Source organism: Enhydra lutris, unplaced genomic scaffold, assembly GCF_002288905.1.
Source record: "Enhydra lutris kenyoni isolate GAN:26980312 unplaced genomic scaffold, ASM228890v2 scaffoldscaffold5, whole genome shotgun sequence".
In the NCBI taxonomy this organism is placed as follows: domain Eukaryota; kingdom Metazoa; phylum Chordata; class Mammalia; order Carnivora; family Mustelidae; genus Enhydra; species Enhydra lutris.
In genome coordinates, this window is record NW_019154089.1 from 43,974,473 (window position 1) to 43,997,706 (window position 23,234).

General features: G+C 36.7%; 1 protein-coding gene across 1 annotated transcript in view; it reads left to right on the forward strand.

Annotated features, from left to right (window-relative positions):
* LOC111141115 (fibroblast growth factor 10) overlaps window positions 1-2,003 on the forward strand; it is an 80,475-nt gene extending 78,472 nt beyond the window's left edge. Inside the window, exon 3 of the mRNA XM_022493457.1 lies at window positions 371-2,003. Within this exon, the coding sequence (XP_022349165.1) occupies window positions 371-568 (198 nt within the window). The 3' untranslated portion in view covers window positions 569-2,003. The remainder of the gene's footprint in view (window positions 1-370) is intronic.
* Window positions 2,004-23,234: the final 21,231 nt, after the last annotated feature.

The window sequence follows — 23,234 nt, forward strand, 5'->3', positions numbered from 1 at the left end:
AAAAAGGGATTATAAGACTATTCTTTGTCATTGACTCATCACAAATACTGTTAGAGAAACGTTTGCTTCTTAATAATCATTCTAGGCACTTAAGGCATGTCATAGTCAAAACACAACAGCTTCTTAAAAGGGCCCTAACATGTGGTTATGATGATCAATTAAAATGAATCATGAGCCTTCAAACACAGATTCTGTTCTGTGGTTGTGAGTTTTACTCTTCTATTGTTGACATGGTGCATTAAATACATAACCAATGTACAAATGGCAACAGCAAACAAAACTCTTGAATTGGAGTTCTCTGGATGGTATGTGTCAAATGGAAGTAAGTATCGTCATCACAGAAATAAAAGATTTTATTTTTCTCTTGCAGAAAGAATTTAACAATGACTGTAAGCTGAAGGAGAGGATAGAGGAAAATGGATACAATACATATGCATCCTTTAACTGGCAGCACAATGGGAGGCAAATGTACGTGGCATTGAATGGAAAAGGAGCTCCTAGGAGAGGACAGAAAACACGAAGGAAAAACACCTCAGCTCATTTTCTTCCAATGGTGGTACATTCATAGAGGAAGGCAATGTTTGTGGATGCAGTAGAACCAAAGGTTCTTTTGCCAGGACTAGTTGGTATTCTTCACGAAGACAGTAGCTCAAAAGGCAGAGACACATTGCAGATGTCTGCTCGCTTGAAAGAAAGGAAGTCTTTGAAGGTTTTGTACTCACTGCTGACATAGGATGTTCTTTTAATTAGTTCTGTGTCATGCCTTATAACCGAGATAATAGGCAGATTAAATGGGATGGAAGTTACTCCTAAGCGAACAACATTGTATGTTGGCTGGGTTTTTGGTGAAGTTTTTGTTTCTGTTGTTTTTTAACCTCTGAGATAGAACTGAAAGGACATGGAACAATCTGTTGAATGATCTTCAGGAAAGTTATTTATGGAATACGAACTCATATCAAAGACTTTCATTGCTCATGAAAGCCTAACAATTCAATGAGCAGTCAGACACGCAAGCATTTACTGGAAAGCACTTGGGTCACGTCATATGCACAACCAAAGGCGCTTTGGGCATGGCATCATGGAAGAGTTGGATAAGATTTTTAAAATGTAAACATGTTAGTGTAAAACTGTTCTAACAAAACAAATAGTATGGTATGCTTGTGCATTCTGCCTTCATCCCTTTCTATTTCGTTCTAAGTTATTTATTTAATAGGATGTTAAATATCTTTTGGGGTTTTAAAGAGTATCCTCAGCAGTTGCCCTCTGATTTACCTTTTCTTTTTCTTCAGCACACCACATGCATGTTCATGACAAAGTGTTTTTAAAACTTGGCAAACACTTCAAGAATAGGAGAGGAGATAGGGAAGCAGGGTGAGAGCCCCATGTGCTATGAGTTAACTTAATATCGCTTCTGCAATAAGAACCATCAACAATAAATATGACAGTGTCGTGGCACGGCTTGATGAGAGATATCTGCCATCGTTTAAAAACATCTATCACTCCTAAGGCTTCCTTTCATAAGAAATAGACCAGAAGGCCAAAGTCTTCTCTTCCAATACACCAATGGGGCTCCAAGAATATACTAAAAGAAGGAAAATTGTTATAAATAAATTTTAGTAGCCCAGCCTCATTATTTACCAATGATTTTTTGCCATGTGTCATGGTGGTTAGTGATGAAGAGGCTGTCTGCATATATAAGATCCCTTTATAAGTCCCACATAGTGCATCTCCCCCAAAGGAATTATCAAGGAATTTGAAGTGTAACTCTCCCAGGGGCTTAAACTGAGCAACTATATCCTGGTATATGTGTAACCATATACTGAAACCTGTTCGAGCTGTATGATCTAGTCTTTACAAAACCAAATAAAACTTATTTCTTGTCAATTTAAAGAGCTTTGGAAGACTCCATCATGTAATCATATCAAAATTCATTTTGTTAGAGCAGGTATAGAAAACAATACATAGGAGTATACCAGTCATCATCACATTGTATTCCAGTAAATAAATACATAAGCCTTATTTGCAGTGTCTGTAGTGATTTTTTTTAAAAAGTGTAGAAAAATACTATTTGTTTTAAATACTTTAAGTGATAACTATAAGATTATATTGATGCTGCAGTTTTATCTTCATATTTCTTGTTTTGAAAAGGTCTGTTTATTTTTATTGTTTGGACACAGTATTTTGGTACAAGGGAAACACTCAGTACATGTGTCTTTTTACTAAAGTTTAACCTCTAGAAAGGCTGGTGTTTTGTGATCCTCTCTTATAACTTAATTGTGTCAATGCTTAACCAGCACTTCCAGTTAATCTGTTATTTAAGAATTAGTTTTATTAAGAAACTTACCATAAAGTCATCCCATAAAAGGTCTTATTTTTTTCATTCCTTAAAAAAGTCGGGATTTCAAAAGGTATGCATTTGAGGCAGAGAGTTTTGGGCATATGGCTAAAGTTGCATTTCATAGCACTTGGCTTCCAACTTGCTTCTTAACAAATCAGATTCTAAAAATGTTTAATTTTTGTGGTTGGAATCTGTATGTGAAAACATAATTGGTAACTGAGTCTGAGACCTATAATGTAATGTATTGCTATCAGAACTAGATTATCTTTGCTCTTTTATTCTAAAATAATAATTGCACCTGACACATGAACACAGACCACCCAAAACCAAAATTAAACGTTTGGTGAGACAAATACAGGATTAGATGACTGCACGAACAGCAAACAGGACACAAACTGGATTCATATTTCACACAGCCACTTAGATTACCAAGGAGACTATGTGTAAACAGACATCATTATCGGACTCCAAACACTAAAACAGCTTCTAGCAAAATATATCAAGGCTTACAGAAGCCAAAATAGAAAACATCTCCCTCATCTCCCTTACCCCAACACCACACAAACACACACACACACACACACACACACACACACACACACAGAAGGACAAACAGTTTGGTAAGGAGAAAGGAGATTCTCCTGCATTTAAAAATGGCATCTTTGCTTGATATTGAGGTAGAATTCTGGTCCCCTTTGCAGCTGCTTTGTGCTAATGAAGAAAAAGCACTTCCAGCCCTGAATATTGTATGTTTAAAAAAAAAAATCATCATGATTTTGGGAGCTCAACCTCTGTGGGAAGTGTGGTCCCTGGCCACGATGTCAAGGTGTGTCAGCCACAAATGTGTGCCCATCTGAGTGTTGGTTCTGAGGAGACGCCTCATAAAGATATAGAACCCCTCCCTCCTCCTACCTCCCAAAAGGCTGAACAGTGTATAGTATGTTACATTTAAATAAATCAATAAAATTGCTGGGAAAAGAAAATAAAAATATTGTCCTGGTTTGTTTTATTAGCCTATACCGAACTCTACCTGCTAACAAAAAGAGAAATTCAAGTGTTCTGTGCGTGGCAGGATGTGGTGAAATGCCCCACAGTCCCAAACAACAACAAAAGAAAAAAAAAATCATTCAAACATTTGAGAGTTTTCTTTAATGTTTTACATGTGTGAGTCAGCTATCCTTACTCTAATAACAACCAAATGCTTTAGATTTTTCCTAAGTATTCAGGTCCACCTAGTTTACACAGTGGATAAAGAAGGATGAATTGAAAACAAGGATGGCTTGTGAAACAATGAAAGACTTTTGGAGGAAAGCCAGGAGGCTGCAAACTCTGATTTCAAGGGGAGAGAGTAGGTCAATGAATTTGATTTAAAAAGTAGAGAGAGAAAACTATATAATTATGCAAGCTGGGTCCAGAGCACAAGCAAGGTTATGGACACTATCTAAATTGATCAGCATTAATGCTGCACAATTCCAATAATTTGGATGTTGTTAATTCAGGATTTATGATTACGCAACAAAAAAGGAAAAAAAAATTACCTTGTCCTTATCAGTGAAGGCTCTAGCTGGTCCAAACTTTGTTTAAATAAAAATATCTGTAGGAAACCATGAAATACTTACAATACCTATTGCTTTAGAAGTAACCCATGTATGGGGCGCCTGGGCGGCTCAGTGGGTTAAAGCCTCTGCCTTCGGCTCAGGTCATGATCCCAGGGTCCTGGGATCGAGCCCCTCATCGGGCTCTCTGCTCAGCAGGGAGCCTGCTTCCTCCTCTCTCTCTGCCTGCCTCTCTGCCTACTTGTGATCTCTTCTGTCAAATAAATAAATAAAATCTTAAAAAAGAAAAAGAAGTAACCCATGAAATACAAACAAATACCGTGTTGATTAAGAATTCTTGTCTGTTTCACTTGACAGGACTTTTGCAACTTAAACAAAGCAGTTAAGAAAAAAAAGAGGAGCATTTTGGAAGGATACTGGAAAGAAATGGGCAGGTCTGAGTTCCATCAGAACCAGGACACGAAGCGACTAAACTCTGTACTCATTTCCTCTTACCTCTGACTGGCTTTATTTGCTAGGCTACTGGTTGCCACCAATTTACATTTTTCCAACTCTTAAAACCCAAAACCTCTTCTTCTGAAGATCCCCAAATGGAAACATCTTAGGTATGACTATTATTGGCCAGGACTGGATAGCACCCCAACCTCCAGAGCAAATAGTCTGACAAGGCATAGGGATGTTGGGATTGGCCAGGTTTGGGTCATGTGATCAGAGAGCTGCAAGGTGCAGGTTTTGGCAGCCCACACAATTGGAAGAAATGAAGAACAGGGTACCAAGGGAAGGGCAGTGCTGGACAGAGGCAAAAACAAAAAAGGCTCTTAGTTACACCTGTTTAAATGAGACCAATGACACAAACATATACCATTTTCCAGAACACGCATCGTTTAATCTTATATTTTTCATTAATTCTAATTGGCCTTCATATAATTTGTTCAAATTGGAGACATTTCAAGATGTTTTTCTTTTATGTATTTTTTTTTATGAGAGAAAGACTACATTTGTTTTGTTTTGAAGCCAAGAGAAGGGCCCCGAATATAGTCAGAATCACTATAATTCTGCGAACTTTAAAGAATAATAATTGAGATGAATGCAATTTTTCACTAAATCAAAAGGTAATCCTACTATATATCAACCTCTACCATAATGACATCAAAAGTATTTCTTTACCTCAAAAGTATGTACCAGTATTTTCAAGTTAATCAACATGTAGAAAAAATCTGCAACTCAAATGCCATTCATTTTTTTAATGTAGAATAAAAAAGAAAGAAAAAAAAACCTCTTTTATGTCTTCTACTATGCCTTGTATGCATTCACTATGTGACAAAAGAAAACTTCATAAATGCATTTCTGTCTTTTGCTGATTAACACCTTTACAAATGCCACATCTTAAAGTGGAATAATCATGATCAAACTAATGAGATCAAAGGAATTGGTTTCATTCCTAAGTGGCTCCTAATGAATATTTCCATGTGGCTGCTCCATGGTATCAGCGAAGGGCAACAATTCTACACTCAAAGAGAAAAGCCATATGTCAACCATATATGCATGTGGCAGGTATTATCTTACACATTTTTATTACCCTCTACAAAAGAGCCTATGTTCATTTTTTAATATAGGCAATTGCATCCTCTAGAGATGAGCACAGCAAATGAAGAATCAAAACATCCCATGTTCCTCATTACAACTGTAAATTGAACATATGCCTTCATACAACTTAGGCAGTGACCCCAGCTGTAGAATAACCAACTACAGTGAGGTCTTAACCCTCCTAAAGTTTGTTTTTAATTACCTTATACACATTGTAAATGACTAAATAATCTTATAATTTTCTAAATTAGTTATCATTTCTGTGCTCAATTTAAGCTGCTGACAGTGCAAATATTCCCAGGTCTTTCAAGGAGAGTAAATTAAAATCAGTGTTTCATAGATATTATAAATCAAAAAAAGACTGCCTTTTATGGTTACGGGAGGCATTTGGGTTAGAAGTTGCTTATCAATTCAATTCAACAATAAAAATATTTTAACATCTGGTATTTAACGGCCAGAATTTTCCATAAACATTGTCTTCAGTGATATGATGAATATTTTCAGACATTAACAATATTTAAGCCAATATCTGTGAAACTGATATAAGAAAAAAATCTGTTTTTTTCTTTTTTTTTTTTTTTAAAGATTTTGTTTATTTATTTGACAGAGAGAGAGAGAGAGAGAGATCACAAGTAGGCAGAGAGAGAGGAAGGGAAGCAGGCTCCCCGCCTAGCAGAGAGCCCGATGTGGGGCTCGATCCCAGGACCCTGGGATCATGACCTGAGCCGAAGGCAGAGGCTTTAACCCACTGAGCCACCCAGGTGCCCTGAAAAAAATCTGGTTTTTAGTGAGCTTTCCAACTAACAAAAGAAAAACACTGAAAAATGACATTGCAAATAAGTTACAAACAATATCTTATTTGTTTCCCTGATAAATTAATAGTAAGTATAAAATACATTTTATAATGCAAGCTTAACCTCATGCAGGAAACAAATGAAATTTAATAGGATTTTTAATAGGATTTTTAAAGTCAGATTGGACAATTTTCCTCTTCATCCTACCCTAGGAGAAAGTTCTGCACTCCATCCTCTAAAATCTCCTAAGAAATAGTCAAATCACCACGTTATCAACCACGTTTTCTCTTTTTCCTCATTCTCAACTCCAGGTGATAGTAAATAGCTATGTGAAATCTATTTCCTTATTAAACTCACAAGAAGATAGATTTTATTTAGACCCATACCTGCCTTCAATTGCTTCAAATGAGTAAAAGACTCCATAGTAATGTTTGTAAAGGTTGTTGGAGGCATCTAATATTGGGTACCTGGAACTGTTACTTTCGCTTTTCTGATTTTATTTATTGTTTCATTTCTATTTCTCTCTACGGTTAGAAATATTCCCTAGTGATAAAATTTGTGCTTCCTAATCATTGAAATCATTCACTCTTACTTTCGAGAAAAAAGAAAACCAAAACTGAAACATAAGACCTGTTAGGGGTTGTAGTCCAACAGCCCCCAACATTTTAGAATGTAGACTTATTAAGAAATAAGGCCTTGGGGTGCCTGGGTGGCTCAGTCATTAAGCATCTACCTTCCACTCAGGTCATGATCTCAGGGTCCTGGGATCAAGTCCCGCATCAGGCTCCCTGCTTAGTGGAAAGTCTGTTTCTCCCTCTGCATTTCCCCCCTGCTTATGTTCCTTCACTCGCTGTGTCTCTCTCTGTCAAATAAATAAATAAAATCTTCTTTAAAAATTTTTAAAAAGGAAATACAGCCTTTGCAGATGTAATTAGTTAAGACCAAGTTAAACCAGAGTGGACCCCTAATCTAGCATGACTTGTGTCCTGATAAAAATAGGAAACTCAGACATAGACATGCACACAGGGAGAACACCATATGAACAAAAAGACCGAGACTGGGGTGAGGAATTTGCAAGCCAAGCAACAACAATGATCACCAGCAAACCATCAAAAGCTCTTCACTCACAGCCCTCAGAAGGAACCAACCCTGCCAATACCTTCATTTCAGACTTTTAGCCTTCTGTACAATGAGACCATGAAATTCTGTTGTTTAATGCACCCAGTTTGTGGTACTTTGTTATGGGAGCCCTGGGAAATTAATAGAGAGTCTTGTAATGTAAGTCCCACAGAACTCCCAGGAGGATGTCTGACACACCTGGAATCATAATGCTTTCACGTGAATACACAGAACTGTTTGACACCAAGCATCATATCAAACCACCTTAACCAACTCCTAAGCCACGGCGGCACTGCAAAGTCTAACGCATGGTTTTGCTCAATAAATCTTTACTTAACCCATAGATGAAATATCCCCACAATGTCACACTTTTCCCCCAAATTTTGCAGTTTGCTCAATGCCCCAAATATGATAGATTCCAAAAAACGACACTTGACCAAAGTCTCAAAATGCTAGTTAGATGAAATTGATGGAAGCCAGAAAACTTAGTGAGTTCACTCTCCAAGTAAACTTAGTGAGGAGCAGACATACTTTCGGGAGTTCTGATATTTTTAAATCTTGACCTTCCTTGTTTACTAGAAGAACAACAAAATACAATCAAGTTCGGACATACAAATATAAATCTACATACGATAGCCCCCATTAATTCCTGAGGATTTATGGCAATTTTAGGAATTAACATCTCATATGTGAAATATTTATAATTAGACTATAAAAGAGACAGGACTTAAAATAATGGAATTGGCTAATATATTGAAATTTATACATCTAATGAATATTGCCCACTTTAGAGAACATTAGGAGACCATATTTATATTAATAATATTCTTCATCTTAAAATCAAATGTTCTCAATTCCTACCTCCTTTCAAGGGCATGAGCTGATGCAAGTGACTTTCTGTTCCGTCCCATCCACAGCAGTTTACACCAGAGATAGGTACCTGTGCTCACACTCATTTACAATCCTAGCCTCCATCTTTGTAGTCTTAATTTTCCCAGTAGAATTACACAATTAGCTTTTGAGTCCAAATATATTACTGAATCAGTTCCTATGATCCCACAGTAGTTCAACCACCCCTCTTCTCCAAAAACCTTAGTAAATCCATCCGGAACCAACAATGTATAAACGAGGAAATGTTTGTGTTAAGTACCCAAAACTACAAGGATCTTTTGTAAATATAGTCGCATTTGCCAAACCGTTTCTCCTAATTTGTTTATTCCTCCTCCTTTGATCATTTACCATCTGAACTTCCGTCTTCTTGTGTACAACTAGTAATCAAATAAGCAAGAAGTCAGCATCAAAATAGACATCTGCTATGGAAACAAAATGACTCCCAGATAACCCAGTGCTGTCAGTGCTTCATACAACCACAGGAGCGTTCAATGTTCAAAGTATCACAGTTTGGTTCCAGGATACAACGTAGCCCCATCACAGGAAAACTTGTTCAAAATTTGTCTCCTATATCAAATGCAGTAAATCAGCAGACAGGTTGAGCTATTTCATTCTGCTTTTATGCCCTAATTTTAGAAATGACAAGATGGAGGTTCAGTTTCTTTACTAGAGCTCAATGTGAGGTAACGAATACAGGTCTCCTAACTCCAAAATCACTGTTCCCTCCATTACATGGACACTTTGCCAAGAAAGAAAGAAAGAAATGAAGACCACACCATTTATAGCCCAATGTTTACATTTTGTTTCAGTGTACTTCTAAGGATAATGAAGGTGTTTCCTTTACTGACGCATCTCTCTTAATGGAGGTTGTCTGAGAGAAATACATACACTTTTGAATCAGAGAGAGATCATTTTTAATCCTAGCTCTTCCACTCTCTGGCAGTGTAAACTTACAAATGTTATCCCATTTAAGATAAAAATGAATGAACAAAAATGTGAATAATAAGTCCTAACATTTGGGACAGTGGTAAGGATTGAATATTCATATCTGTTAACGGTTTTCTGCAATGACTGGCAAGCAGTAAGTGCTCAATACAAGTTGACTTTCTGCCCTCTCCTTGGTCAATTGTTAATATTTATAGAACATTTCCTAATGTGCTAAAATAATGACTGGGTCACTTTCAAAATCTCCACATTTCTCAAGAAGATTACTTCATTACACAGATTTCAGGTTTAATTCATGTATTATTTCTTTCTTCTCCAGAAAACCTTTTTCTGACCATTGACTAGATCATCAGTGTATGTTAAAATCATGCTTCTCTCGGCACTGTTGATTACTGGGCTCTGGGCCAGCTCATGAGGAGGAACTTTGGTTCTGAAATATAATTTTCTCCCCTGGAAAAAAAAAATGGACTGAGGCATCAGAATGAAGGAGGCACAGAAAACGTAAAAAGAACATATGCATGGACATAGCTTCCTTACTTCAGATATGGAGATGCATCGTCTATGGAAAGTCTGGTTTGAGAACCAAGAGGGATTGATGTTCACTTGGAAGAATAAACACCTTGATCACAAGGGTTTCTAGTCAAATTCTAGATGCTTTAGTATAGCAATGTTTTAGCAGCTTTTCAGCTTTTTGTCGACAACTAATAGAAAGCCTCACTTTCCTAGAAAATGAAAGTGATAACTATCCAACCCACAGTGAATAGCGAGTACAAAAAAACCCACCCACCCACCCACACACACACACACACACACACTCATATCTCCACTGTGTAGCCACCTGCTTTCTGTTACATGTTTCATCCTTTTGCAAGTAAATTGGGAAAAGAGGGAAACTATGCCTGTCTATCCTCTGTTTCCAAGCAAACTGGTTAGCTTTTAGAATCCTGCATACTTAATGGATGGTACACTGCCCAGGTCCCCTTTCCAGGACCGAGGCACTCATTCCCTAGATGCTAAAGGCAAGTTGCATGCTTCCCCTGGCCCATGCTGTGGCAGCCACATCCAAAGACCACTCAGCGTCAGGTATAAAAGCCTTGGCCCCTTGCTCAGTTGGGAATTAGGGTCATGCCTTATTTGATGGGTCATCCCTGTGGGATCAGCTGAGACATCTGTTGTGACTTCATCTCAGATCAACATTTTCCCCCCTCTGCCTAGAGCTATTTACTTCACCTCTCACAGGTGTTCATTCTGAGAGCACACCCCCATAAACTTCCTACATGCAAATCTCCCATCACAGAGTCTGTTTCCTTTGGACCTAGTTCTAAGACTTCCTGTTAAGCATAGTTTGTTTGTTTTTAAGGTAGGGACTATTTGATAAAACTGTAGCAAAACAACTAGCCCTTCTGAATGATGGTTGTCTCTGTTTTTAACTCAAATAACATGTGAGTTTAGTAAGTCCACTGGAGAAACCTAAGGATACACACAGAATACTTCCTAGGAACAAACTGATGAGGAAAGCAGCCATTTTTAGGACTGGCTTGGACAGAGTTAACAGCATAAGTGATTAAGAATGGGTTTGCGTATCTAGTTCCAGGATATGAACTACAAGCCCATGGGCACTACGCTAAGTGCCAACATCATGCAGAGGCAAAATGGCAGTTGTCTAAATATCCTTCCCTTTTTATTTTATGAAAGAACGAGCTGAGAGAACCTATGATAGATGTAGTTCTGTTGTGGAAAACCTAAAGGTTAGAAAAGTATACTCAGACATTTTTAAAGGCATACTCCTAAATGTTTCCTTACCGGGAAGGTTGGGGTGGGGGGGAGTCAGTATAAAATGAGAGATGTGTAAGTATATGTATTTCACGGTAAGAGAGTTCATTTCAATTTACCATGAGCCCAGAAAGCAAAGGATACTAGTTTCAAAACTAAGAAGAGTTCCAGAGCAGCCCCTCCAAAAACAGTTTCTAAGTATTTGTATTTTTGTGAAGAAAATCACTGATAACAATTCGCTATTATTTTTCCCCAATGTGCTATGTTGAAATTCCATTACAGAGAGCCTCAAACATCATTATCCAGGACAATTCCCTATTATTATGTTGGAAATGGAACTTAATTTTAGGTTTTCAATTCCAAGCCCTAAGTGGGAACTAAATGTCACAGAACAAAATGTCACGCAATGAGATCGGATATTCAAATATGTGACAGTAACCAGATGTTTCCTTAACAATTACCACATAGCAAAACCAGTCAAAGAAATGAGGTACAGTGCTTCTCACAAGTCAGAGGGCTCCCACATTGTTTTGCAGCATGCTGATATTTGCCAGTTTATATTCTGATGAGCCCACCCTGGACTGCCTCTGAAGAAATACAGAATATAAAATATGGTTATTTCTGTGAGAGACTTTTTTAAAGAAATTTTTCAAAGAAGTCTCAAACAGGGCAACCCATAGTATTGACAATAAAATCCAGGTTCTCATTAAAATAGGAAGTAGACAGAAATAGGTTAATAATCATTCAACTAAAATCCTTATCACGATAATCCCTGCCCTAACACTCTCCCATTAACTGCCTTGCCATTTGTGAGGCATGAAAAGAGGCTAAAAGAAATGGGATTTAGGAGACAGATGTTCAGCTCAGAGATGAAGAAGCAAAACTAGAGCAGACCAAAGAATGTGCTGCCCTCCACTTCGGATACTATTTACGTCCAGATCCCGAGTCTCAGTCCTTGGACTGGCTTCAACATTAACATGAAATTGCAAGTTTCAGGGAGCGAGAGATTGGTTTTAGGACAGATATCCCTTTAGCCTCTTGATATACAGTTTTAACACTGTGGGAAAGTGGTGGCCAGTAGTGAAACAAAAGATGAAAAGCAGAAACATTCTTCAAGCCCAATGGAGATAGATACCTAAATGTCCATGCGACAACGGTAAATATTAGTTTACAGGATTTATTAGTTTAATGGATTCAAGAAAATATTTTTTTAAATATTTATTTATTTATTTGACAGACAGAGATCACAAGGAGGTGGAGAGGCAAGCAGAGAGAGAGGAGGAAGCAGGCTCCCTGCTGAGCAGAGAGCCCGATGCGGGGCTTGATCCCAGGTCCCCGGGATCATGACCTGAGCCGAAGGCAGAGGCTTTAACCCACTGAGCCACCCAGGTGCCCCCTCAAGAAAATATTTTAATAACCCAAGTCAGAAATTGGATAGAGGGAATACACAGCCTTTTGACGTAAAAACAAACTTAGATTAAAATAAATCTTAGAGATAGTCATATGGTATAGCAATTTTAACCCAAGAAAAGATAAAATCCATTTAATTCACCTTATATGTGCAATGTTTCTTTTCTGGAGGCTGTCAAGGATAACATAAACTAGTATATTTGTATTAATATGTATTAGTTCAACACCGGACAGGATGACAGTTTTGGAAGTATTTAAGTTCTAAAACATATCCTTGAACAACTTTTTCAAAAACCTCACTCTTCATTGTATCTAAGATATCCCTGGGCAGCTAAAACACAATATAGTGTATGTTGGGTGTTGTTTTTGTTTTCTTTTTTATTCTGATCCTGTTAGTAAATCTTAAAATATTAAAGAATACAGTGTCCCTCTTTGTCTACTTTCACAAAAATAATCTTTGATGAAATTTGCATTTGTCTTCAGCAGCCTTGCTATGCAAAATGCAAGAAACAGGTGACTCCATCAATTTGGAGAGAAAAAGGCCAAGATCTTTCCATGATTTCTTGGAAATTTTAACATGGTACACTTGTTTTAAATGCTGAATGGCATTCCATTTTATGAAAATAACATTATTTATTTATTCGTCTATACTCAAACTGATGCACATATAAGGTTGTTTCTAAATTTTTATAACCACTGATACAGTGAAACATCTCATCCAAGTCCCTTGGTGTCAAGGTCAAAAGGCCTTTTCAGTGTGTAATTAGAGATGGACTCTAGGGTTTTATCACCTTTGAACTTTCCCACATATTGTCCAGTTGCTCTCCAAAAGAAAAACCTTTCATTTTAACATGGTTTATGTTTTCATGTCATTTTAAAGAGATTCTTCCCCCCAACTTAATGTTATAAAGCTTGTCTTATAATTTTTCTAAAAGTTTTGAAGATTTTGTTCATATTTAGATTTTCAATTCATGTGAAATTTGGGTTTTTTTATAGTGTAGGATATGGATAAAATTTTATATGGACGGTAATTGGTATCCCTATTTGTTTTTAGGTCCATTCTTGTCATATATATATAGGGAGACCATATACATTTTTTCAACCAAACCAAAAAGCTTTCAAAATTAAAGGGGGAATTGTTACTAATAATGCTCAGCCAAGCATAAGAAAAACTGTCCAGGCAAGCTGGGACATACAATCATTCTACTCATAATCCAAATTCAAATGTGTGTGTGGGTCCATTTTTTTCTACTTGGTTTCCTCTGCTAAAGTTTATCTATTCTTACAGCTGCAACCCACAATTTTAGTGATGAGCTTATAATGCCAGATAGTTTCAGGCCAGTTTTAATAAAATGTTAAGACATGATCTTACAGTATAAAACTATTTCATAAAAAATTCAGATTGAGTGGGGAGCACCACAGTGGCTCAGTTAGTTAACCATCTGTCTTCAGCTCATGATCCTGGGGTCCTGGGATTGAGCCCCACATTGGGCTCCCTGATCAGCGGGGAGCCTGCTTCTCCCCCTCTGCCACTCTGCCCTGCTTATGTGCGTTCTCTCTCTCTCTTGCTCGATCTCAAATAAATAAATAAAATCTTAAAAAAAAAAAAAGTTCAGATTGGGAACAGTTATTTTCAGCATATAACACTGAGAAAGATTAATATGCAGAATGTATCAAGAACTCCTACAAATTTCTGTGAAAATAAAGAAACCACTTCACATCCATCAAATTAGGAAAATTGAAAATTCTGGTTACACTAAGTGTTGGAGAAAATTTGGTGAAATGGATAATCTTAGGTACTGCTGGTGTCTTGTCAAACAAAGAGGAAAAAGGGAGAACAATTTACTTACCTTCTTCACCAGAAATGTCCCAAAACGTTTCATACCCCTTTTTAGTTTACAGGAGTTTTCAAATCAACTCATCTTTTTCCTCTAAAAACTGGTTTCATCTGAGTTAGTTTTTCTGCTCTCAACTGTTTGCTTGCAGAGGAGAACACCAGTGAATTTAAAGTATTGACAATGTTGTTTTAATGCACCAAGGAATAAATGTGCTTTACCACACCAAGGGATACAAATGGGTAGAATATATGGTACTATGACAGCCGTGGTGGAAACATGCATGGGGAACTGTGATATGAGTGACGGAGTTCAGATGCCTCGAGCTGTCCTCTGGGATCACAGTGGTCATTATTTTTTAAGCTCTTACACTTATATTTTGTGATACTTACAGATTTCACAGGCAGTTGTAAAAAACAACAGAGCAAAAGCCTGTGAATCCTTGGGCTAATTTCCCCCATGGTAACGTCTTGCAAAACTAATAGATTATCGCAAACAAGATACTGGGATGAAGAGAGTCAACACATAGGACGTTCTCATTACCACAAGCATCCTTTATATTGCTGTTTATAGCCACACCCATTTCCTTCTCACCCCCTGCACTTAACATCTGGAAACCATTAATCTGTTTTCTATTTCTATGGTTTTGTCGTTTCAAGAATGTGATATAATGAAATCATATAGCATGCAACCTTTTGGAAACAAGGAAAAGCAAGAGAGGGGGTAGGGGAGGAGAATAGAAATAGGAAGCATCATTTTGGGATTTTGACTGAACTATTAAAAATGTATAGCCTATTTAGGGGGAATTTGTTTTTTCTTCAGTCATCTCCTTCTCTTGTTTCAGTTTCTACTTCTTCTCATGCTTTTATGTTTCCTCCTTTGTAATTGCATCCCTGCCAACTGTTCTGACAAATTTGGTGAAGGGAACAGTCTGATATTCTAAACTCATGTAGCAGAGTCCTTCCAGGTATACTCCTAAATCATGGTGGACTAGCCAATATTTCAGTGAATGTGATGGTTACTATTTCTTTCACTCGCCAGTTTATAATCTAGACTCTAACTGAGAACTTCTTTCTTGTTAAAACTCTGAACATGACTTTTACCATTTCCTCCATGTTCATTCATCTCCACCATATTGTTCTCACTGCTTCTCAAATACACAGGCATAAGGACACCTCAGGACCTTTGTGCTTGCTGCCTCCTTTGTGGGACTCTTTCCCCATGGCACCTATATGGCTAATTCGCCCATTTCAATCAGGTCTCTGCTTAAAGGTCACTTTTCAAAAAGGCCATTCCTAACTATTCTCTGTAAAATATTTTTGTATATGAATTCATTTTTATGCCTGGCCCTTTATATAATTTAACATATTGAGTATTTGTGTGTTTACTCTCCACTGGCATTTAAGGTCCATAAGAACAGATTCCTTTTGTTCACAGTTACATCCCAAAACTTAGACTACCTCCTGGCACATAGTTGGCAAGTAAACATTTGTTGGGCAAATGAACAAATAAATGATAAAAGGAATTTCCACCCCTTCAAATGCTTGTCTATCCCTAGTGATGTGACACAGGGAGATCTTACTGCTGCTCATTTTTAAGGCAGGAATTCAAAGAAAAAGTATGGGGAAAAAAATCACAGAAATAATAGCAAAACAAAGAAGAGAACACAAGCTTCAGGATCCAAAGCTTAAACCCAAGCACTCCCATGAATTCTGACCATTCTCTACTTTTACATTATTATCTAAATGCTATTATCTGAAATTCTTGCCTCTGTTCAGCCCACTAAAAATTTCATAGACAGAAGTTTTTTAACATAAAATTTATAGCAAGGGTTGGTTTCCTCAAATCACGTCTTAATTACCCCAAGAACAAGCCTTTCCCCATAGTATTTTGGCATTTCCCCTCCTGGCTCCAGTCAGATCCCAGAAGCCAAAAGGTGTTCCAAAATGAAAAGTAACAGGAAGGAAAAATTAACCAAACTCTTGAAGCTCCAAAACTATTGGTTTCAAGTTGCATTTGCATTTTCGTAGGGATCAATCACGAGAGATGAAGGGGAAGGGTTATTATTCAGCCTGAACATTCATGTTTGAGATAATTTCTTTTGTTAAGTTTTACTTGGAGTTTCTTTGTTTAAATCTCCCCTGTTTCCTGCTGACAATTCATTTTTAACAAGGTTCTCCTTCATGTATATTTAGGTAATTTTCTTAACGGGAGCCAGAACACATTTAACATAATCAGGATGGACCTAATTAAATGGAGGACAGATGTCGATCTTTCCATAATACATAGAAAAGTTGTAAGATTTCTTTTTAATTGAGCATGAAATTTGCACCAGATTTGTTGCCCCATATGTAGAGTTACAGATTCAGTAAGTGTATGTGATAGTGTCTACATACATAAACAACAGTTTTCAAAGATACAGGAAAATAAAAAATAATCACTGTAGAAAATATTTTACATGTAGTTGTTACGCAGGTCAGGCTAAAACCAAACTTAGGAAGTTTGAGAAAGAACTACCTTTCATTCCTTCCAGTGGTATAACAGTACATTCACTGTCCAGTGATGAAAATCATTATCATTTCTTCCCTCTTCTCATTCCTGAACCCCTCCATGCCCAAGGTAAAGTAACAACACACTTTTTCATAAACTATTTAACTGGTTTACTAAAGAACAGGCCTGAAAAATCAGTGTAGTCGAGATAATATGGGTATTGGAGTCTGACATACCTGATTTCAATTTTGGCTTAGTCATTTAGCTGACTGTAAAGGAAGTTTACTTATGGTAAAATAGGGATTATAATTCTCTCCTCGAAGGTTATTATAAAGATCTGAAACAATGCATAAAAAGCTCCTAGCACAGCTTCTGGTTTACAGAAAATGCTCAATAAATGCAAAACCAATTGAATTCTTAAAGGTCCTTACTGATAGGGGCGCCTGGGTGGCTCAGTGGGTTAAAGCCTCTGCCTTCAACTCGGGTCATGATCCCAGGGTCCTGGGATCGAGCCCCACATCAGGCTCTCTGGGCAGCGGGGAGCCTGCTTCCCCTTCTCTCTCTCTCTGCCTGCCTCTCTGCCTACTTGTGATCTCTGTCCGTCAAATAAATAAATAAAATCTTTAAAAAAAAAAAAAAGGTCCTTACTGATATTTGTTTCAAATAAAAAACTGACTTGACCCCTAAATTTTTCAAGCCTGGCTTCAGAGTAATGACAAAAATTCACTTAAAAAAATGAAATTCACAATTCCATGACTGATCACTTTCATTTTTCTGAGGTTTTTCCTCTTATCTCTTTTCATATGGATATTTCTTAGAAGTCCTGTGTTGGAATTACAACTTAATATAATTTTATAGTTTATTTTTTTAAAGCCCAAGATTTAAGAAGTAGGAGAAGAAGAAATGAAGAAACCCAGGAAAAGAGTACTCCTTTGGGGGAATTACTATTGTTTGAGGGTCTCAAAGTCTGGTTGGCCAAGTATCTTCACATTTATATTCATGCTTGGTTGGAATTTTCTTTTTTTTTTTTCCTAAGCAAATGACCACTGTGATCTTAAAACCATGGCCTTCAACCCAAGATAGTAGAGGAAAATCATATGTGTGCATTGACTGTGAAAAAGTTTCTTTATGAATTCTTCATCTCTTCATGCTGCCTTAACAATCACTAGGTTAATTTATAGGATCTCAAAAGTGGAATGTAAAAATTATCTGTGTGATGCGTGAAAAACTGTTAGATATTTTAAATGAAAAAGTAAACAGAAACTAAACGTTCATAAAATCCAACAAACGTATGGTCACTGTAGACCTCTGCAGTCCTTTTGTCTGACAGCCATACTCACCCAAGGTGAGATGCCTTGAGGGAGGAGCAAGGCAGTGAGACTCTCAAGACTTATTTGTTTTCAGCATGTTAGCATATAGTGGACTTTACATGTGGCCAGCTAAGGGGATTTACTAGGTTATATTAGCCAGCTGTAATTCAACTAGCCCTAATAAGATGAAATGGACAAAAGACCATAAAAGCTTTCCATAAACATGCAAAATAAAGATAACCTTCCTCCTAGAAGCAGAAGCAAACAATAATAGAAGTACTTCTATTCCTAGACCAAGCTTTAACTTCATCACAAGTTTCAAACAGTAACTATGCAACCCAATCTGACATGGAAAGATGGCACAGTTGTTGAAAATATGAACAGTCCATTTCTCCAAAGTAAAATTTTATCAGTGAACTTCAAAATAAGGCTTTGTTAAAAAGTACACTCATTGGGTGGTGAGGGTAATTTGGAAACAGAGGCTTGGAAATGTTTCTACTGTTACATGATTTTATATTGAAATTTGATACATTTATTACTTTTAAAAACTCAAGTATCTGTGCCTGTGCATACACATGAGCACACACGCAAACACACACACGGTGAATCTTTTCTCCTAATTCCATTTTCATAGCTTTGCCACTAAAACAATCCTCCTCTTTATATCTTGTTTAAAATTTGGAAACGCAGAGCAAACTGTTCTCCCCTCTTACAACCTCATTATAAGACTTTTATGGGTTTTACAATAAAGTGAATTTTGGTCTAAATATACAATTCCATAAAAAAGTACATTTGTACATATTCTAGGTGCTTTACTAAAGGCTGTGAGGTTGTAAACAATTAAGGACTTATAATCTCGAGATGGTAGCAATCTAAAAGGAATCCTGGATGAGTAGATAATCTTTCACAAAATATCATGTGATAATATAGTAATATATTACAGAAAAGACTGTGTAAATTCTGGATTATGGAGAAAATGTATTAATTCTGGATTATGGAGAAAATGTATTCAAACTTGGCTTTTCAAAATAGGGTAAGGTTTAAGCAGGTGATATTAGGTAAAAAGAAAGAGGAGAAGCAGAAAGCCAAATAAATCCTACCACCAAAGGGAGAAGAAGGATACTAAGGGAAGAGGGTGCTGAGATAATCAATGCCTGGTTTTTCATTAATAGTTTTATCACATATGGATGTACTCCTAAGCAACTTACTGTTTAGTTTAACTTACTTTTGAACCTTATATGAAAAAACCAAACTGTATGTATTTTGTAAATTTTTCCCAAATGTGGGTTTGAGACTCATCCATGTTGAAAAATTGGCTGCAGTTAATTCATATTTATTTTTGCAGTTCTATAAAGATATCAGTAATTAATTGTTCTAGTATTAAAGAATCTAGCTTTTGTTTGCTAGATTTTTGTTTTGTTTTGTTTTGTAGTTTTGCTGCTACAACACATCATCTAGTACATGCACGCACAGGAGTAGAATTGATGGTATGTGTGCATTTATTACCTTACCAGCTATTATGAGATGGTTTTTCACAGTAATGGTAATCATTACAGTTGCACAATGTTCCCATTCCAACACATTCTCACCAAACACGGTGTATTTTTAGAACTTTAAAAAAATATTTTAGTGACCTGGTGGTGTGAAATGGTAACTCACTGTTACCATTAATACTCTTGAAAGTAAAAGTTAGTTAACAAAGATGAGTATTTCATCGGTTTGTAGGTCATTCCTAGCAGAAGATATGTCCTAGGCGGGGCGCCTGGGTGGCTCAGTGGATTAAGCCGCTGCCTTCGGCTCAGGTCATGGGCTCAGGGTCCTGGGATCGAGCCCCACATCTGCCTCAGCATCCCTGCTGAGCGGAGAGCCTGCTTCCTCCTCTCTCTCTGACTGACTCTCTGCCTACTTGTGATCTCTCTGTCAAATAAATAAATAAAATCTTAAAAAAAAAAAAAAGAAAAAAGATATGTCCTAGGTAACTGTTTCTTAAATTAATGAATAAAGAAAAATCAAATAGCATTATGTGAATTCTATCAAAATCATGAATAGTATTACAGCAAGACCCAACTGTTTTTCTGAGGGAACCAAGAATTTTGTAAACCAAACCCATGTTATTTGGCAAGTGTTGCTATATATCTTTGAGGGTTATAGCTGATTCCGTACAAACAAAGTAGAATGGTATGTTTCTTATTTAACTCCAATTTTTCTTATCATTTGAGCTGGATCTATAACACTATTTGCTTCTAATTAGAATAATGCTCCCAAAACATTAGCTTGCCCTTAAATTTCTCAAATTGTTTGATAGGCAATTTAAAATTAGACTTGCTAATCATTATTTAACAGATCTGTAGTTACAGATCACAGGAATATTTAAAAATTATGACCACAGATCAGTTGTAATTGTCTGCTCTACATCCACTCTAGAAGCACCCCTAATGCTCTTAAACGTAGGTTCCAGCCATGATGACCTTATTTCAGGTTTCTGAATGTGCCATGACCTTTGTGCCTCCAGGTCTTTAAATATGCAGTTCTGTTATTAATTCCTCCACCAGTTTCTGGGCCCATGATTTCTTGGACTCTACATATCAAAAAATCACCTTTTTTAATATTGACATTAACTCACCGTGGCAGATCCTCACAATCATTTCCTCTTTCCTCTTTTCACACAATCATATTCTACTTTATCATTCTTCCTCATTGTTCTTTGAACAGGTAAAAATCATGTAGAAAGCTATTATTTAAAAATAATATTTTTCAGATAATCTGTACATGTTTTAACAATATCCACAGAGTCCAAGAAGCCAATGGATATTTTTCTTATTAAAGACATATGTTAAAATAAAATTAATGGTGTAGCCATCAGAATCTTTTGTTTGTTCTTTACACCTTTAACATTTGTGAACAGTTATATTTTTACCAGTATAAATTTTATATATCTATGACTATTTTCTTTTTTCTTTTTTTTTTATTTTAAAGATTTTATTTATTTATTTGACAGACAGAGATCACAAGTAGGCAGAGAGGCAGGCAGAGAGAGAGAGGAGGAAGCAGGCTCCCCGCTGAGCAGAGAGCCCAATGCGGGGCTCGATCCCAGAACCCTGAGATCATGACCTGAGCTGAAGGCAGAGGCTTAACCCACTGAGCCATCCAGGTGCCCCTATCTATGACTATTTTCATAAATATATATTAACTATTTGAGATAATCCCATTTGGGTTTTTCCACTTAATAGTTCAAATAAAGAAGAAAATGTTTAATTCACCATTCCTATAAGGGTAGTAAAAACTAAATAATTTCCAGAAAAGAAGAATCAAGTCAATAGAATCAAGCAGACACCGAAAATGTTTTTTTTTTTTTTTTTTTTTTTTTTACTTATCCAAGTATGATGATATCATTCTATATAAGAAAATGAAGTTTCTTTCCTGAAGCCAAAACAACTTTCTTGGTGAGCCCTTTCCTTTCCCTTCCATAAAATGCAGAGTGTAAGATTATTTCTTAGAACTTCCCATTTTGTTTTGGTTTTCTATTTGCTTCCCCTTGAAAGAGTGTGCCATTTCCCAGGTTTTAGACATTCCTATTCATCTATGTTTGTAGTGTTTAATATTAGAAACATGCTATTTTGGAAGGGTATATATATGGTATTTTCAACTTTATGCTCTAAACATTTTTCTTTTTTTTTTTTAAGATTTTATTTATTTATTTGACAGAGAGAGATCACAAGTAGGCAGAGAGGCAGGCAGAGAGAGAGAGAGGAGGAAGCAGGCTCCCTGCTGAGCAGAGAGCCCAATGCGGGACTCGATCCCAGGACCCTAGGATCATGACCTGAGCCGAAGGCAGGGGCTTAACTCACTGAGCCACCCGGGCGCCCTGTAAACATTTTTCTAGACATAAAAGATCAGTTCTGCACACAAGAGGCAGAAATGTTTCAAATTCTATCCTCCTACTCCCAACATTCAATTCTTCCCCTAGACTGTAAGGAAGGCTGGAAAACCTCTGGGGACTTCATCACCACCTGCCTCCTTTTGCAAGGAAAGTTTCCCATGACGTTGAGGAATTATTGGGGTTGCCTTCTCTGAGACACTGTCATTCTATACAAGGAGTTGAACAAGCATTTCAATTCTGTCCCAAGAATGTCAAGCTTTTCCCTCACCCTCTAGTGTTCCTTCCGTGATGAAAAACTTAGGTATTTCAAAAACACAGTATGTTATCCCATGAGTAAAGGGATATTATAAAGACACAGAGACAAGGAGTCTAGCTCTTTCTTTCCTGGAGTACATAATGTGATGTGCTGAGTGCTGCACTGAAGGCTCTTCAAATTGGCCATCCTTATATCCTCCTCTCAAAATACTAACCCATTTGATATCTTCCTTACGTTTAATTTAGTGAAACAATCTCTTTAAGTCTGATTCTAGTCATTTTTCTCAGATGTTTGAATGTTTTGTATTTCATTCCGTATTACTGAAAACTGCCAATTAGAGCTTGATTTGGAATTAGTTACTGTTTTTATTTAGCATTTGATAATATGAGTATAGATACTAAAGAAACAATATTCTTTGTACTTTCTTATATTATGTCAGTACATCTTGTTAAAGAAATTGTTTTGTCACTCCACCCTGAATCTTCCTTTGTGTGTCAATTAAAGCAATTTACACACCCACACTTGCATAAGGAAGCAAATCCTATGAACTGGATGAAATCTAATCTTTTGCATGTTCTATAATAATTCCCACTGAATGAACTGAATTAATTTTAAATATTTCTTGGATTTTTTAAGATTTTATTTTACAATGCTGGGGTTTTGCAAATTCTTCGAGTAATTTTATTACTTCAAGTTATCAAATAACTTTGGTGGTTAGCATATAACTTTGTGTTTTTGTGTCTGTATTGGACAACACTCTTATCATGGATGAGTAGCCTATAAAATGAATGCAAAAGTCTAGCTATAAGCCATTCCTGCATAACTTGGGCCTGTGAATCCTAGGGGAAAACATAATTCAGCTTCATCTCAATAGCTTGTAGAATAATTAGGACCCTTAGGTTTGGAATTTCACCTAATCAATTCCATTCACTACTCAGAATTCAAAAATGTTATTTTTCTTGTAACCTCTCTCACACTGTGATATGAGGTGAATACAATACAGTCCATCTTTGACCAAAATTAAGACAACCCACTATTGTGGGGCAAATA